The sequence below is a fragment of the Tachysurus fulvidraco genome, chromosome 1, assembly GCF_022655615.1.
Source record: "Tachysurus fulvidraco isolate hzauxx_2018 chromosome 1, HZAU_PFXX_2.0, whole genome shotgun sequence".
NCBI lineage: Eukaryota > Metazoa > Chordata > Actinopteri > Siluriformes > Bagridae > Tachysurus > Tachysurus fulvidraco.
In genome coordinates this window covers 44,892,366-44,910,770 of record NC_062518.1, presented here as the reverse complement: position 1 = coordinate 44,910,770, position 18,405 = coordinate 44,892,366, and the positions used below count along the sequence as shown (strand labels likewise).

The window sequence follows — 18,405 nt, the reverse complement described above, 5'->3', positions numbered from 1 at the left end:
TGTTGCATTTTTAATAAATGAGACCCAAAGATGCTCAATAATGACACATTAAATCTGAATTTTTTAGCATCTAACAAAGAATTTTTGTTTAAAAAAATTATTTATTCGTTTACCGTTCAACCATAATAGTTATTTTTATATTTGTAATAGCACTGTTAAAAATGATCTGGATTATGATTCACTGTAGATTGAATGTTATTCGATTGATGTAGGTTAGTGTCAGAAAGTGGTGACTCAGACACACTACAGTTACCAGATATTTAATAAGAAAGCCAGATAAACAGATACACAGAGAACACAAAATTACACAAATACATGAAGAAAAGAATGAACATCTATCCATGAACAGTACAGCTTCACAAGTAGTATTGTCAGAGACTGGGACTATGCCCTGCTGGAGCACTGGGGGGCGCTAGCAGGTGTATTGTTATCTTCATGTGATTACGTCTTGTACTGTATGAATTCAACTGTCCCCATTGCTCCTTATACCTATACCCTTATACCCTTCTACCCTTCATTGTGGGTCACTTGTTTGTCGATTCATTGTTCACAACAGGCGCTATGAGTGTCATTGTCTGCTGTCGTGTTATGTGTTGTTTCTATGTTTGTAGTAACTTTGTTTTGTCTTAGTCATGTCATGTAGTTTCTAAGTGTTATTGTTTTGGTTTCTATTATATTTGTTCAGTTTAAGTCATCTTTTTTATGTTCTTGTCTAATAAATCATGGTTCATATTTATCCCTGCATTTGGATCTGTTAAGTCTAAGTAAGAATAAGCAAGAATAAAAATAATAATAATAGTTATTATTATGATCAAAAAACATTAAATCTTAAATGGTTAGCAATTCAATGTGAAATATTAAATCTTACCGAAACATTACTGAATAAACACAATGTATTTTATTAACCAAAGAAAATTTTGCTTTCTTGATGCAGACATGTTCATTATTCCATATGTATTATGTCATTACATGAACATATTTAATCTCCTCAACTGATTTATTTACCACTAATAAAAAATTTTAATTTATTTAAACCTATTCTTGCATACTCAATTGCAGCGTGAAATCTTTCCTCTGATTCAGGCTGAATCTTCCTTAGCTCTCTTAGTTTCTTAGCAAGAATATTTCTTCCAGTTTCCTCAGCTCGAGGGATCAAGAAGTCAAGAGACTGAACAATGAAAGCAGAGTCTGGCTTCAGAGCAATCTCTGACAGTTTCATAATGGTGTTGTAGGTTACTTCTACCAGCTCAGCTTTTTCTTTTTCTTTCTCAGTCACTTCTTTTTGCAGTCTCTTCTCTATGCCAGTTGTCTCCTGTTCCTGTCTCTTGTTGCTTTCAAACTCTCTTTTTACATTCTCAAAGGACTCAGCGTCAAACTTGGTATCTGATTCTGGATTACTGAGACCATCATATTGTTTTTTAAGTTCATCAAATGTCATGTTGCTGGTTTCACTGTGTCTAACATATTTCTTGTTCTCTCTGCCATGTTTAGTATAGTGACATTTCCTTGTACATACAGTGCAGTAGCCTTTTTTTATGACTTTACACAACCTGGCATCCAGGGCACACCAGCAATTGTACTCATGACAGTTCTCCTTACAGACAGAGCAACTGGTCACCTTTCTGTTCCTCCATGAAGCATCTTCAATGGGACCTTTTTCTTTGTAATATTTGGTGACTGTAAAAGTAAAGTTTTCATTTCTCTTGATCTTTTCTTGGTTTTCCTCAAGAGCTTTCTGAATCTCAGTCAGTTCTTTACTCTTGCACTCTATAAACTCAATACGGGCTTGTAGATTAAAAATACAGGCTTCAAGTCGTTTGGATTCAGTCAGAACACTTTCAGTCTGCACTAAACTTTTTCTGTTCTGTTCGATCAGTGAAGCAAAGAAATCATTTAAAGTGTTCTCTGTTAGATCCCAAGCTCTCTGGAAATCTTTCTTATACTTGTTGCTCCTCTTCTTAGTTTGGCAATTGTTAAATAAGAAATGCTCAGGTTCATTATCTTCATCTTTCCTGCAAGGAATCCCTGCTTTCTTGATGGCATTAAGAGCATCGTCTGGAGGCAGTCCATCCGAGTAAGTGATAAACATCACAATGTTGTTCTCTATGTCTTTACCAAATAAGGACAAAACTGCATCAAAGATGTAATGCTGCCTGTCAGAGAGTCGATTCTCAGATGCCTTCACTACCAGACACACTGCATCAATTTCATTCACTCCACCATCACTGTGATACAGTTTGTACAGATTCTCGGCTATCTGTTTGTCATATTCTGTTCCCCTGGTGTCTCCATAACCTGGAGTGTCAATGATGGTCAGACAGATTGGGTTGTTCTGGGCAAACACCTCATACACTGTGACTTTAGTTGTTTGACTTTTTGACTGATCTGACTGATTCTCTTCTCCCTCCTCTGTGATCTCAAACCACACTTCATCTGTAAACGTCACCCCGAGTATATAATTAGTCATGGCATTAATCAGAGTAGTTTTGCCTGTTCCAGTTTCTCCTACCATCAGTAGGATTTTGTTTTGCATATTGATGTCTCTCTGTCCAAATGTCCATTTTCTCACTGAGCCGTTTTCACCAAGATTACTTCTTGTAGTGATGAGATGAAATCGTTTAGGTGGACCTTCACTGATTAATTCACTCTTCTGGATTAAATCATGTACAGTATCTGATGTCTCTTGAAATCTGTTAAATATAATGACGGATAAATTCCGGTTTAATGTTGTGAAAATTCATATGTAAAATGTCTATAATCATTTCAAAATATAAGAAAATCTAAACATACATTCTTCTGAAAAAATTTTTTTGTTTACCATTTGATTGTAAAAAGTAATCCACTTACCCTGCAGACATTATGCTAGCTCAATTTCCACAAATTACACACAAGAGTCACAATTGCATGACCTGTTAATGAAATGTTAGTATTATTAACATATAAATATATAAATTATAAATATAAATTTGCCCATTTATACATCTTGTGTATTTTATCTGCTTAATCTTTAATTCTATCAACAGATAAAATGTTGATTTGGTTTTAAAAATAAAATTAGGGTAATAAATTTCTTGAAATACAGTGATGGAATGATTTGTTGTCTAACCTTTTTGAAAGAGAAAATAAATCTAATTTGTGTTAAAACCATAAGTGTGAATCATTAGAAAATTTATGAACAAAAAGATAAAATAATGTGTACTTACAGACATTTACACCATACCTTTATAAAGTACTACACAATAGAAGCTTTCAATGTTTCAGTCTCCTAATGGCTGGTTCTGATTGATCCAGATTTAGATTATTACAGGAGACTTTTTTGTTTGTTTGTTTATTTGTTTGTTTTTTCACCACAAGGTATATTTATGTGTTTTTAAACTTGTCCCACAAAAAAAATCATCTTACTTTTCTCTTATTCATTCTCCTAAGTTCTTATAACTAATTAATTTTCATTATTCTCTTCATCATGAATAATTATTTTATTTTAGACAGGTATGTATCTTTTTACTTTAACTTATTTGAATAAAACCAAAATAACTAAAATGGTTTTAGAAAATTACAAGTGTAAGTGTAATCGTATTTAAGTATACTTTACCTGCTGTAGAAATGTAGAAATGTCTTTCAGGAGCAAGATAAAGACTAGAGATACTTAACTCTGTTGTGACTTTATTAATAGCAAACATTTTGTGGTCACCTGATAAGGGAGACACACCTGAGTGTTAAAACCTAGCCAATGAACATCACTGAGTAAGCTGTTACCAGGTATCAAAACACAAAAACACACGAGGTTATGTGACCGTATTTTCCCTCAGACTTTCAGTTCTCCATAGTGACAGCTGGCTAGCAACACCTGCGTATAAACAATTATATTGACAGATGAAAAGAATTTACATTAAAATTATTATTTTTTTAATTCAAAAATTTTCAGATTCTTTTAAGATAATCATAAATAACAGCTATCTCTTTCCTCTCAAATGATTCACTGTCTATTTTTGTTTTCAAAACCACCCCAAGTCATTGGTCTTTGCCTACAGTACTTATTACCATGGCCATGATCAGGAGGTTTGCATTTCAGAAATCAGTCATAGTTCATATATGCTGAAAAACAGTGCTGAATTTATTCTATATTAATTGCTCATTCAATGCAAAAGTGAATTTTACTTTGCTAATATGTAGTATGTAGTATGTATGTAGTAGTTCTTATACAGGTTACAACAAACCAAACTAGTATAGCATATATTGGACAGACACCATAATATGGTAACTTTAGGAATATAACATATTCTGATAAATATAATATACAATACATATAAAAACACATTTAAGAAGAAATTTTATTCTTTTTTCTCACAGCTGACAGTGACAAGCTTCTAGATCAATTTAAGTTCCAATTTAAGCAGCTTTAGTCCAGAAGCCCATACCCCAACTCATGCTAGATTGGAGTAGCCACCACAACCACTGCCAAGGTGAAAATAATGTTTTTTTCATTACTACACCACATTCTTACATGCATGTTCAGGAATATCATCATGCACTGTTCACCTACAATACAATAATCACTATGCTGCTGGTTACTGTATGAAATGTTTAATCACACAGTTACAGTAATTTCACACCTATGGTTTGATCCAGAAGGAAGTGGTTTAAACCACGCCTAAACTAAATTCAAAACACATCATGTGATTTATAGGAATATATGTCCTTTCTCCAAAGAAGATGAACTGGTCAGAGCTGAAGATTGAGTCAGGAATGTGTATTAAAATGTAATGATGTTCAATGATTAAAGGATTAAATATAATGAACATAATCATTTTCAATTAAATTATAATCACAATATGCCACATCACACTTGGTTAATTAGTCAAGTGTGATAACAATGTTCTCTGGGATGCCAGAGTTCTGGAATCAGTTTCCATGCTTTGGAAAATCTTTGTCCATGAGGATGGTAGTGAAACCTTGTGAATTTGGGAGGTCAGTGACAAAGTCCATAGCAATATGGGACCATGGGTGTTGGGGTATTGGGAGAGGTTCCAGGAACCCTTCAGGTAGTTCTTATGAACCCTTGATTACTGCATGTATTGTATGATCTCATAGTTACAGTAATTTCACACCTATGGGTTGATCCATAAGGGAGTGGTTGAAACCACTCCTAAACTAGATTCAAAATACATCACATGATTTATAAGAATATATGGCTCTAAGAAGATGAACTGGTCAGAACAGAAGATTGAGTCAGGAATGTGGATAAAAAATAATGATGAATTCAGCGATTAAAGGATTAAATATCCATCCATCTTCTACCGCTTATCCGGGGCCGGGTCACGGGGCAGCAGTCTAAGCAGGGATGCCCAGACTTCCTTCTCCCCAGACACTTCATCCAGTTCTTCCGGGGGAATACCGAGGCGTTCCCTGGCCAGCCGAGAGACATAGACCCTCCAGCGTGTCCTAATCCCAGGGGGATCCTCCCGGTTGGACATGCCCAGAACACCTCCCTAGGGAGGTGTCCAGAAGGCATTCATAACAGATGCCCAAGCCACCTCAGCTGACTCCTCTTGATGTGAAGGAGCAGCGGTTCTACTCTGAGCTCCACCCGAGTGACTGAGCTCCTCACCCTATCTCTAAGGGAGTGTCCAGCCACCCTATAGAGATGGTGCAGTGTTCCACGGCCGGGACGAAACCTGCATTGTTCCTCCTGAATCTGAGGTTCGACTATCGGGCAAATTCTCCTCTCCAGTACCCTGGCATAGACTTTTCCAGGGAGGCTGAGGAGTGTGATCCCCTATAGTTGGAACACACCCTCCGGTCCCCTTTCTTAAACAGAGGGACCACCACCCCAGTCTGCCAGACCAGAGGCACTGTCCCTAGCTGCCATGCGATGTTGCAGATGTGTGTCAACCAAGACAGCCCCACAACATCCAGAGACTTGAGGTACTCAGGGCGGATCTCATTCACCCCTTTTCCTTGCCACTGAGGAGCTTCTCAACTACCTCAGTGACCTCAGCTTGGATCAACGAGTCCACACTGAGCCCTCAGCCTCTGCTTCCTCAGTGGAAGACATGTCGGTGGGGTTGAGGAGATCCTCGAAGTACTCCTTCCACCGTCCGAGGATGTCCCCAGTCAAAGTCAGCAGATTCCCACTCCCACTGTAAACAGTGTGTGCAGGGCCCTGCTTCCCTCTCCTGAAGCGCAAGATGGTTTGCCAGAATTTCTTTGAGGCCGACCGTGTTTGTGTTTTTTTTGCAAAAACATCAGCAAATTCATATTATATATATACACACACACACACACACACACACACACACCTTTTTCAAGTCAGCAAATAGTTTTCATTGACATAAATATTGAGAATTAAGTTTTAAGTGCACTTATTAGTTCATCTGTCTATCTTAGTATTTTTCAGTTTTCCATTATTTGCTGATGAGAATGTATTTATATATTTATTTTACCACCCTCATTTTTACTCTGTCATGTCTTTTTGTTGTTATTACTACAATTAAATACAAAAATATTTTGTTGGTATTAATATTACCTGAACCATCTGGGTCTGTCTCACTGTCTACCTTATGTTTTCTTTTGAAGAACGACATGATGTCCTTTTATCTCTTCATTTTGGTGAGATGTATAGAGCAAAAGCAATAGGGACCAAGAAGCTTATGAATTAATTTAATGAAAATAACTGATTTGCTAGGTAACTAACTCAGAACCAAGAGTTTGTTGATCACATATTTTATCCCTTTTCAAACTGCCACAAACTAACAAATGGCCAGGTTGAGATTAGCACTTAAGTAAAGTTGGCCGCATGTTCACAGATTGGAGTTACCCGAGTCAATAACCCCTGAGCTAAACACTCTTATTACACAAATAACACCTCTTTTTTATCATAGTAATGTAGAGAGGAAGCTACAACCCAATTTTCCTCAATATCCTTTCCTCCGCGTTAGACAAAATACATAAGTCTCTATGTGCGAACACCTAAGAGACAGATTCCAAGGGACCGATTGCAAAGTGCAAAATTCAAAAAGCGAATACAAAAAACAGTCAATAACTTCACTGTAATACACTGTACTGTTAACAAATTCAGCTCACACATCACTGATGTCCTGATAGTTATACTACAACATTTATTTTGGGGAAATGTCTTTTTGTTTATTTTTTTATGATTTTTCATTTTAAAAAATCAATAACTTCACTGTAATACAGTATTCGCTTTTCGGGTTTTGCACTTTGCAGATAGTGCCTTGGAATCCGTTTCTCAGTTGTCTACACATAGAGACTTGTGTATTTTGTCCACCACAGAGAAAAGCTGATTTTTAGGAAAATTGGGTTGTAGCTGCCTCTCTACATTACTACTACTGTATAAAAAAGAGGAGTTATTTATGTAAAAGAGCATTTAGTTCAGGAATTATTGACTCGTGAAACTCGAATCTGTGAATATATCCAACTTTACTTAAGTGAGATTAGCTGATCTAACATTTACATATGGATAACTTCTGTATGCATTTAATACATATACAACACATTAACAACTTTACTCACCTCTATATTTCCTTCTTTGCTAGAAGTTTTCAACCATAATATTCACGCAAAACTTTCACCAATTTCATACTGTTATGTTCCACTTAAACTTCAAACTTCAAAGTGTTTATTATCATACGCACAGACAGAAAGCATGTTTTCTTGCACAATGAATTTCTTACTTTGGTGTCCACACTAAATGTCATATAGTAAAGTAAAAAATAAAATAAAATAAAATAAAAATAAATGAATGAATGAAAAACAAATATAATAGAATAAAAAAGAGCAATAAATGCAATAAAGGTGAGGTACAGTTCTTAATAGAGGCAATAAGAAGTGCAGTGCCAAATAAGGCAATAAAGTGAGGTAGTGCAGTTCTTGGTGAGGTAGTGCAGTTCTGAGAAAATGAATGTGCAAAAATGTAGTTCAATGTAAACAGTTATGTCCATATAAACAGTTAAGCAGTTATGTCCATGATTGCAAACTCCTGTCAGCTGTTTAGGAGTCTGATGGCAGAGGGGAAGAAAGAGTTCTTCAGTCTTGAGATCCTGCATATCACACTTCTTTACCTCTGTCCTGAGGGTTGAAGTGTGAACAATCCGTGCTGGGCGTGGGAGGGGTCTTTGAGGATGGAAGCAGCTCTCCTGTGGACTCTGTGGTGGTAGATGCTCTGCAGAGAGGGCAGTGGAGTCCTGATGATCTTCTGCGCAGTCTTCACCACTCTCTGCAGGCGTTTGCGGTCCATGACAGTAGTGCTGCCATACCACACAGTAAGGCAGTTGGTCAGGACACTCTCGATGACGCAGCTGTAGAAGTTGCTGAGGATCTTAGGCGACATGCCAAACTTCCTCAGTCTTCTCAGAAAAAACAGCCACTGTTGGGCCTTCTTGACCAGCTGTGTGACGTGAGGTGTCCAAGTGAGGTCCTCACTGATGTGGACACCCAGGTATTTAAAATTGCTCACCCTCTCCACTTCAAGCTCCCGGATGAACAGTGCCTGATGCATTCTCCTTTCTCCTTTCTCCACTATCATTTCTTTCATCTTGTCCATGTTGAGGGTGAGGTTGTTGTCTTCACACCATGACACCAGACTGGCCACCTCCCTCCTGTAGGCTGCCTTGTCACCTCCAGTGATGCCTCCTATCACTGCAGTGTCATCCGCAAACTTCATGATGATGTTGTCCTTGTGGGAGGCGACACAGTCGTAAGTGAACAGGGAGTAGAGGATGGGGCTGAGTACACAACCCTGTGGAGTTCCAATGTTTGTGATGATACTGGCTGAAGTCCTATTACCAATCCTGACAGACCGAGGCCTGCCAGTCAGGAAGTCTAGGAGCCAGTCACAGAGGGTGGGGTGCAGACCAAGTTTGGACAAAATGAGTTTGTTGGGGATAACCGTGTTGAAGGCGGAGCTGTCGATGAAGAGTATCCATAGGTATGAGTTCTTATTTTACAGATGAGAAGGGGGTCAATAGTGTCTGGTATGCTGCTCTGAATGTGGGCTAGCACCACTCTCTCGGAGCACTTCATGATGATTGGAGTGAGTGCCACTGGCCTGTAGTCATTCAGGCAGGTGGGTGTGCTCTTCTTGGGCTGAGGGACGATGTTCGTGGTCTTAAAGAACGAAGGAACAGTGCACTGGCTGAGGGAGAGGTTGAAGATGGAGGTGAGAACATCAGTCAGCTCATTGGCACATGCTCTGAGGGCCCGCCCAGGAATGTTATCTGGTCCTGCTGCTTTGCAGGGGTTTATCTTCCTCAGAGCTTTGTGTACCTGGATTGTTGAGATGGTTACTGGAGGGGAGGGGGGTTGGGTGGTCCAGGTGTGGGTGAGCCCCCTCTCTGCAGTGTAGCTGGGGGCCTCAAAGTAGGTGTATAATGTGTTGAGGTTGACCGGCAGGCTGTCTGTTGAGGTGATATTGTTGGTGGTGGTTCTGTAGTCTGTGATTTGCTGCAGGCCTTGCCACATCCGCCCCGAGTCAGAAGTAGAATAGAAGCTGTCCAGCTTCTCTCTGTACTGCCTCTTGGCCGCTGTGATGGCTTTTCTCAGACCATACTTTGCAGCTTTGTACTCTGTCTTGTTGCCTGATCTAAATGCAAGAGAGTGAGGACGCAGCATGTGACATACCTGAGTGTTTATCCTGGGCTTCTGGCTTGGAAACTTCCTGATTTGTATGGTGGGCACAATATTATCGACACAAGTGCTGATGTACCCAGTCACATACTCAGCATAGTCCTGTACGCTGACGGAAGAGTCCTCCAGAGTGGCTGCAGCTTTAAACACATCCCAGTCTGTCAAAGCAAAACAGTCCTGCAGGGTGCTCTCAGTCTCTGGGGTCCAGTGTTTAACCTGTTTGGTGACAGGGTGTGCTTGTTTCAGTCATTGTCTGTAAGCTGGGTACAGGAACAAATAGATGTGATCTGAGTGTCCCAAGTGGGGGTCGGGTGCAGTCCTGTATGCACCACATATGTTGCTGTAAACATGGTATAGAGTGTTCTTATCACGGGTGGGAATGTCCACATGCTGGTGGTATTTGGCGAATACAGTCCGTAAACTACACTGGTTGAAGTCATCAGCAACAATAAAAACAGTGTGAGGATGAGCCGTTTCTAACACGCTGATGACGCCATGGAGTTTGTTGAGTGCTGCCGTGGAGTTAGCTTGCGGCGGCGGCGGCGGTGGCGGCGGGGGGTTGGGGGGGGGGGGATTTGGGGGTGTAAACAGCGGCCAAAAACACAGCAGTAAATTGCGTCGGAAGATAATAAGGACGGCATTTCAGCAGTAGAAACTCCACATCTGGTGAACAGTGTTTATAAACCGTCTGTATATCTCCACACCACGAGTTGTTGACAAACACACACCCCCCTCCCCCTTTAGCCATACCGGACGCGGCTGAGTGAGGCTGTGGCTGAATGGTGCCTAGTGACCCCTGGCATGGTTTGGTGGTGGTTTCGGTGGTGACTTTGGGAGCAAACAATGTGTTGTAGAATAAAACTAGTGAAGTCAATGTGTTGTGAGTTGGCGATGTCTAAGTAATTCCTGTTGATTGTATGGAAGCAGTGCATGACATTTATGCACTGCAGAAAAAACAAGAAAAACACAAAAAAGAAGAAAAATCCGACATTTTAGCGCGAAGTGAGCAAACACGTCTGCCTTGGAGGGCGCCATGTAACCAAAGGCCAAAAGCTTCAAGCAGTCCCTCTAAAAAATGTGTGGGTTACATTTCTGTTCCGCGTTGCCACTGTCTGATAACGGATTTAAAAAACAACGATCACAAACATTTTTTGAAAATTATTTTACACTCCACATTTAGGGGGGCCACAAAGGGGTCCAAGCTTGTTGTCACAGGGGCACTGCCCCCCCCTGCCCCGCCAGTGCTCTCAAGGAGTTGGCTTCCAGAGCCCAAGCTGTGCGTGGAGGCGAGCCCCGCAAGGTAAATCCTGGCCACCAAGCGCTCGCATGCGGGCCCCAACCCCAGGCCTGGCTCCAGCGTGGGGCCCCGGTTGCGCCATACCGGGCGACGTTACAGACCTTGATTTTGAGTTCTTCATAAGGGGTGATTTGAATTAAATTAAATATTGAATTGTATTTAGAATTAAATTTAATAAACATAAACATTTTCCATTTGATTCTAATCACAATTTTGATAAGGACAATGGATATGAGAATGGATATGTGGTGCATGAGGGTCAACCTCATTTTGTAGAAGCACAGATGTCGTCTTTGATCAGTGCTGATTTTCAATAAACTTTGATTTAACCCTGCATCATCCAGTATGACTAACCTGGTTTTTCTTTATTTTTATCATAGTAGATTGGGCGAGATGGGTCAATGTGGTGATTGGAGTCAGCCTATTTTTGAGTACTATCGGTTGTTTTCATCTAATCTTTGATTTTATATGTATATGGGCAGTGGTGGCTCAACTGGTTAAGGCTCAGGGTTGTTGATCGGAGTATCGGGGTTCAAGGCCCAGCACAGCCAAGCTGCCACTGCTGGGCCCTTGAGCAAGGCCCTCAACCCTCCCTGCTCCCGGGGCACTGTATCGTAGCTGCCCCTGCACTCTGACCCCAACCTCCTCAGTTGAGGTATGTGAAGAAAAGTATTTCACTGTGCTGTAGTGTATATGTTGCGATAATAAAGGCTTCAATGCATTCTTCTATACCACACATGCACACTTGATACACACATGTTTATTATTCCATCTGTATTGCATCAAGTTTCATGGCCCTATCTAAACTCGATATTATAATTCCATCTGTATTGCTTGCCAACACCGGCTCGAGAATACCCCATTACAGCATTAGCTCTTTGTTGTGATTCAGGCTGAATTTTACTCAGCTTTCTTAGTTTCTGAGCAAGATATCCTCCCAGTTCTCAAGAAGTCGAGAGGCTGAACAGTGAAAGTAGAATCTGGATTTAAAGCAATCTCATACAGTTTAATCATGATGTTGTAAGCTTCTTCTACCAGCTCAGCTCTTTCCTTTTCTTTCTCTATCAGTTCTTCTTTAAGTTTTCTTTCATGCTAGTCTTCTCTTATTGTTTCTTGTTGCTTTCAAAGTCTTTTGCTACATTTTCAAGGGACTTTAAATCCATCTTGATTATTGATGCTGAATTATTGCTGCCATTTTCCTGACATAACACCACCCAGAATTACAAGCCAACCATCACTTATTGTATACTTTCTTCTTACAGTCATAGAAACTAGTCACCTTGCTGTCCCACCATTAAACATCTTCAGTGAGAAACTTTTCTTTCTAATATTTGGTGACTGTAAAAGTAAACATTTGCATTTTCATTTAATAAATTGCATTAGTTCTTGCACTTGATAAATTTAACATGGTTTTGTAGATTAGAAATACAGTTTCAAGTCGTATCGACTCAGTCGGTACGCTTTCAGTCTGCACTTAGCTTTTTTTGTTCAGTGCATTTAGTATGGAACAGAAATAATTTAAAATGTCCTCTATTCGGTCTCAAGCTGTCTGGAGAGCTCTGTTATACTTTGGTCTTATTTCCTCAGTTTGAAAATTGTTGAATAGAAATTCTCAGGCTTATTATCTTTATTTTTCCTGTTGGGAAACCCTGCTGTCTTGATGGCATTAAGAGCATCATCTGAATGAGTAAAAAGCATGACAAAGCAATGTTGTTATTTATGTCAACATATAAGGACAAAATTGCATCATAGATTGCACTCACTCCACTATCACTAATGAAACACTTTGTACAGATTCTCAGTGATCTGTTTGTCATATTCTATTCGCTTGATATCTCCATAATCTGGAGTGTCATCGATGGACAGACAGATTGGGTCGTTATGCACAAACAGCTCATACTGTACATAGTGATTTCAGTTGTTTGACTTTTTGACTGACCTGGCATGTGATTCTCTTGTCAAACCCCACTTCATCTGTAAATATCATCCCAAGTATATAATTAGTCATGACATTAATCAGAGTAGTTCTGCCTGTTCTAGTTTCTCCTAGGATCAGTAGGATTTTGTTTTGCATATTGATGTCTCACTGTCCAAAATCCATTTTCTCACTGAACTGTCTTCTGGATGTAAGGAGATGATAACATGCAGGTGGACCTTCACTAATTAGATTATCCATTTGGTTTACATCACATTCAGTTAGTGATGTCTCTTAAGATCTGTTAAATCTAAAGACAGTACATATGTTTGAACAAGATGCCTATTAATATTTTGTTAATTATTTAATTTTTTTCTGAAATTCCCACAAACAAAACACAAAAAAGAAAAGACTAAAGTTTATAACATTTATACTCACTCTCACTCACTCATTTTCTACCGCTTATCCGAACTACCTTGGGTCACGGGGAGCCTGTGCCTATCCCAGGCGTCATCGGGCATCAAGGCAGGATACACCCTGGACGGAGTTAACATTTATACTCCAGTTCTAAATTACTGTAATGTAGATGAGACATTCAATTAAAAGAACAAGTCAAACAGGTTAATAATTATACTCCACTGATAAATGAAATAACTTGCACTCAAAGTGGTTTGCGAGTTATATGTAACTTAGTTTTGAGCTCATCGTTTATTTGTACTACATTAATTCTCTCCATAAATTGTTGTTTTTCTGTTCAGTGTGGAGACATGGAGTCCTACAGTGTGTGACAGCAGAAAATAAGCAAATATTTTGAATTTTTAGGCCACTGCAGTTTCAGAAGGTCATTTGGAAAATAGACTTAAAATACAAGGTGTCCAATTTTTTTTTTACCTTCACACAACAGTATATTCTTAGAATTTTAGACATGCTCTAATAATCTCTAGCATTTCAAGCAGACTATATTATAGTCTATATATATATATAATTATATATAAATTATAAATATTTAAATTATATATATATATATATATATATATATATATATATATATATATATATATATATATATATATATATATATAATTTAAAAATTTATATATTTATTAAATATGACACAAAGATGTTTAAAGTAGCTCTGGTTCTGTCAATAATGACACAAAAACTTAATACAAATATGTTAATGGAAATAGAAGACTGTTTGTGTGAATATGCTGGGATTTTTAGCATCTAACAAAGAATTGTTTTTTAAAAATAATTTATTCTATTACCCTTCAATCATAATAGTTAGTTTTTATTTGTAATAACACTGTTAAAAATGATCTTGATTATGATTCACTGTAGATTGAATGTTATTCGATTGATGTAGGTTAGTGTCAGAAAGTGGTGACTCAAACACATACAGTTACCAGATATTTAATAAGAAAGCCAGATAAACAGATACACTGAGAACACAAAATTACAAGAATACATGAAGAAAAGGATGAACATCTTTTTTATGAACAGTACAGCTTCACAAGTAGTATTGTCAAATTCTGGGTCTATAGGGTGTGCTGGCAGGTGTTTTGTTGTTATCAACATGTGTTTATGTCTTGTATAAGTTTAACTGTCCCCCATTACTCCTAATGTGGCTTGTTCATTATACCCTTCATTTTAGATTGCTTGTTTGTTGATTCATTGTTCACAAAAGGTTCTATGTTTGTCACTGTGTGCTGTGTCCTGTTATGTTTTGTTTCCATGTTTGAAGTAACTTTGTTTTTGTCTTAGTCATGCCATGTAGTTTCTATGTGTTCTCGTTTTGGTTTATCTTAGGTTTCTTCAAGTTAAGTTGACTTTTGTTATATTTGTGTCTAATAAATCATGGCTCGTCTTTATCCCTGCATTAGGGTCTGTTAAATCATCAACGTGACAAATATGGCACAAAAAAAAATTCCACTGTTACACTTTAAAGTCAATCATGAAAGCTCATACAAAAAAAAAAAATAATAATAATAGTTATTATTATTGTGTTAGTTTTTGATCATACTAATAATAGTTATTAGTATGATCAAAAAGTAACATTAAATCTTAAATGGTTAGCATTTTAATGTAAAATATTAAATCTTTAACATCAGCATTACTGAATAAACACAATATATTTGATTAACTGAAGTAAATGTTGCTTTCTTGATGCAGATGCTTGATGTTCATTATTCCATATGTATTACATCATGTTAAACGAACATATTTAATCTCCCGAATTAATTTATTTACCACTAATAAAATCTTTCATTTTATTTAAACCTGCTCTTGCATACTCAATTGCAGCGTGAACTCTTTCCTCTGATTCAGGCTGAATCTTCCTTAGCTCTCTTAGATTCTTAGCAAGAACATTTCTTCCAGTTTCCTCAGCTTGAGGGATCAAGAAATCAAGAGATTGAACAATGAAAGCAGAGTCTGGCTTCAGAGCAATCTGTGACAGTTTCATGATGCTGTTGAAGGCTTCTTCCACCAGCTCAGCTTTTTCTTTTTCTTTCTCAGTCAGTTCTTCTTGCAGTCTTTTCTCTATGCTGCTCTTCTCCTCTTCCTTTTTCTTTTTGGTTTCAAAGTCGTTTTTTACATTCTCAAAGGACTCAGAGTCAAACTTGGTAATTGATTTTGGATTACTGAGAGTTTCATATTGTTTTTTAAGTTCATCAAATGTCATGTTGCTGTCTTCACTGCGTGTAACATATTTCTTGTTCTCTCTGACATGTTTAGTGTAGTGACATTTGCCTGTACATACAGTGCAGTAGCCTTTTTTTATGACTTTACACAACATGGCATTCAGGGCACACCAGCAATTGTACTCATGACAGTTTTCCTCACAGACAGAGCAACTGGACACCATTCTGTTCCTCCATGAAACATCTTCAATGGGAACTTTTTCTTTGTAATATTTGGTGACTGTAAAAGTAAAGTTTTCATCTCGCTTAATCTTTTCGTGGTTTTCCTCAAGAGCTTTTTGTATCTGAGTCAGTTTTTTACTTTTGTACTCTACAAACTCAATACGGTTTTGTAGATTAGATATACAGGCTTCAAGTCGTATCGACTCAGTCAGTAAACTTTCAGTCTGCACTAAACTTTTTCTGTTCTGTTCACCAAGTGAGTCAAAGAAATCATTTAAAGTGTCCTCTGTGAGATCCCAAGCTCTCTGGAAATCTTTGTTATACTTGTTGCTCCTCTTTTTTGTTTGGCGATTGTTAAATAAGAAATACTCAGGTTCATTATCATCATTTGTCCTGAAGGGAATCCCTGCTTTCTTGATGGCATTAAGAGCATCATCTGGAGGCAATCCATCTGAGTGAGTGATAAAAATCACAATGTTGTTTTCTATGTCTTTACCAAATAAGGACAAAACTGCATCAAAGATGTAATGCTGTCTGTCAGAGAGTCGATTCTCAGATGCCTTCACTACCAGACACACTGCATCAATTTCTTTCACTCCACCGTCACAGTGAAACAGATTGTACAGATTCTCGGCTATCTGTTTGTCATATTCTGTTCCCCTGGTGTCTCCATAACCTGGAGTGTCAATGATGGTCAGACAGATTGGGTTGTTCTGGGTAAACACCTCATACACTGTGACTTTAGTTGTTTGACTTTTTGACTGATCTGACTGATTCTCTTCTCCCTCCTCTGTAATCTCAAACCACACTTCATCTGTAAACGTCACCCCGAGTATATAATTAGTCATGGCATTAATCAGAGTAGTTTTGCCTGTTCCAGTTTCTCCTACCATCAGTAGGATTTTGTTTTGCATATTGATGTCTCTCTGTCCAAATGTCCATTTTCTCACTGAGCCGTTTTCACCAAGATTACTTCTTGTAGTGATGAGATGAAATCGTTTAGGTGGACCTTCACTGATTAATTCACTCTTCTGGATTAAACCATGTACAGTATATGATGTCTCTTGAGATCTGTTAAATACAATGACGGATAAAAATCTGGTTTAGTGTTGTGAAAATTCATATGTAAAATGTCTATAATCATTTCAAAACATAAGGAAATCTAAACATACATTCTTCTGAAAAATTTTTTTGTTTACCATTTGATTGTAAAAGGTAATCCACTTACCCTGCAGACATTATGGTAGTTCAATTTCCACAAATTAAACACAAGAGTCACAATTGCATGACCTGTTAATGAAATGTTAGTATTATTAACATAAACACATTGAACATCTATAAAGAATTTACATTATATTCTCTCTCTCTCTCTCTCTCTCTCTCTCTCTCTCTATTTTATCTGCTTAAACTTTAATTCTATCAACAGATAAAATGTTGATTTGGTTTTAAAAATAAAATTAGGGTAATACATTTCTTGAAATACAGTGATGGAATGATTTGTTGTCTAACCTTTTTGAAAGAGAAAATAACAAATCTAATTTGTGTTAAAACCATAAGTGTGAATCATTAGAAAATTTATGAACAAAAAGATAAAATAATGTGTACTTACAGACATTTACACCATACCTTTATAAAGTACTACACAATAGAAGCTTTCATTGTTTCAGTCTCCTAATGGTTGGTTCTGATTGATCCAGATTTAGATTATTACAGGACACTTTTTTGTTTGTTTGTTTATTTGTTTGTTTTTTCACCACAAGGTATATTTGTGTTTTTAAACTTGTCTCTCAAAAAATCATCTTACTTTTCTCTTATTCATTCTCCTAAGTTCTTATAACTAATTAATTTTCATTATTCTCTTCATCATGAATAATTATTTTATTTTAGACAGGTATGTATCTTTTTACTTTAACTTATTTGAATAAAACCAAAATAACTAAAATGGTTTTAGAAAATTACAAGTGTAAGTTTAATCGTATTTAAGTATACTTTACCTGCTGTAGAAATGTAGAAATGTCTTTCAGGAGCAAGATAAAGACTAGAGATACTTAACTCTGTTGTGACTTTATTAATAGCAAACATTTTGTTGTCACCTGATAAGGGAGACACACCTGAGTGTTAAAACCTAGCCAATGAACATCACTGAGTAAGCTGTTACCAGGTATCAAAACACAAAAACACACGAGGTTATGTGACCGTATTTTCCCTCAGACTTTCAGTTCTCCATAGTGACAGCTGGCTAGCGACACCTGCGTATAAACAATTATATTGACAGATGAAGAGCATTTACATTAAAATTGTTATTATTTTAATTCAAAAGTTTTCAGATTTTTTAAGATAATCAGAAATAACAGCCATCTCTTTCCTCTCAAATGATTCACTGTCTATTTTTGGTTTCAAAACCACTCCAAGTCGTTGGTCTTTGCCTACAGTATTTATCACCATGGCCATGATCAGGAGGTTTACATTTCAGAAATCAGTCATAGTTCATATATGCTGAAAAACAGTGTTGAATTTATTCTATATTAATTGCTCATTCAATGCAAAAGTGAATTTTACTTTGCTAATAAAAAAATCTTGAATATATTCAAATGTATGTAGTAGTTCTTATACAGGTTACAACAAACCAAACTAGTATAGCATATATTGGACAGACACCATAATATGGTAACTTTAGGAATATA

General features: G+C 37.4%; 2 protein-coding genes across 2 annotated transcripts; both read right to left on the bottom strand.

The window, feature by feature from the left end:
* Window positions 1-244: 244 nt before the first annotated feature.
* On the bottom strand, window positions 245-2,921 carry LOC113648489. The gene is made up of 2 exons (XM_027155692.2): window positions 2,848-2,921; window positions 245-2,690 (listed from the first exon to the last, which is right to left on the bottom strand). The coding sequence occupies exons 1-2, from the start codon at window positions 2,856-2,858 to the stop codon at window positions 998-1,000; spliced, it is 1,704 nt and encodes a 567-aa protein (XP_027011493.2). The 5' UTR covers window positions 2,859-2,921; the 3' UTR covers window positions 245-997.
* Window positions 2,922-14,322: 11,401 nt separating this feature from the next.
* Window positions 14,323-16,960, bottom strand: LOC113648496. Its single transcript, XM_047813313.1, has 2 exons — window positions 16,950-16,960; window positions 14,323-16,792 (listed from the first exon to the last, which is right to left on the bottom strand). Exons 1-2 carry the CDS (start codon window positions 16,958-16,960, stop codon window positions 15,100-15,102), a joined length of 1,704 nt encoding a protein of 567 aa, XP_047669269.1. The 3' UTR covers window positions 14,323-15,099.
* Window positions 16,961-18,405: the final 1,445 nt, after the last annotated feature.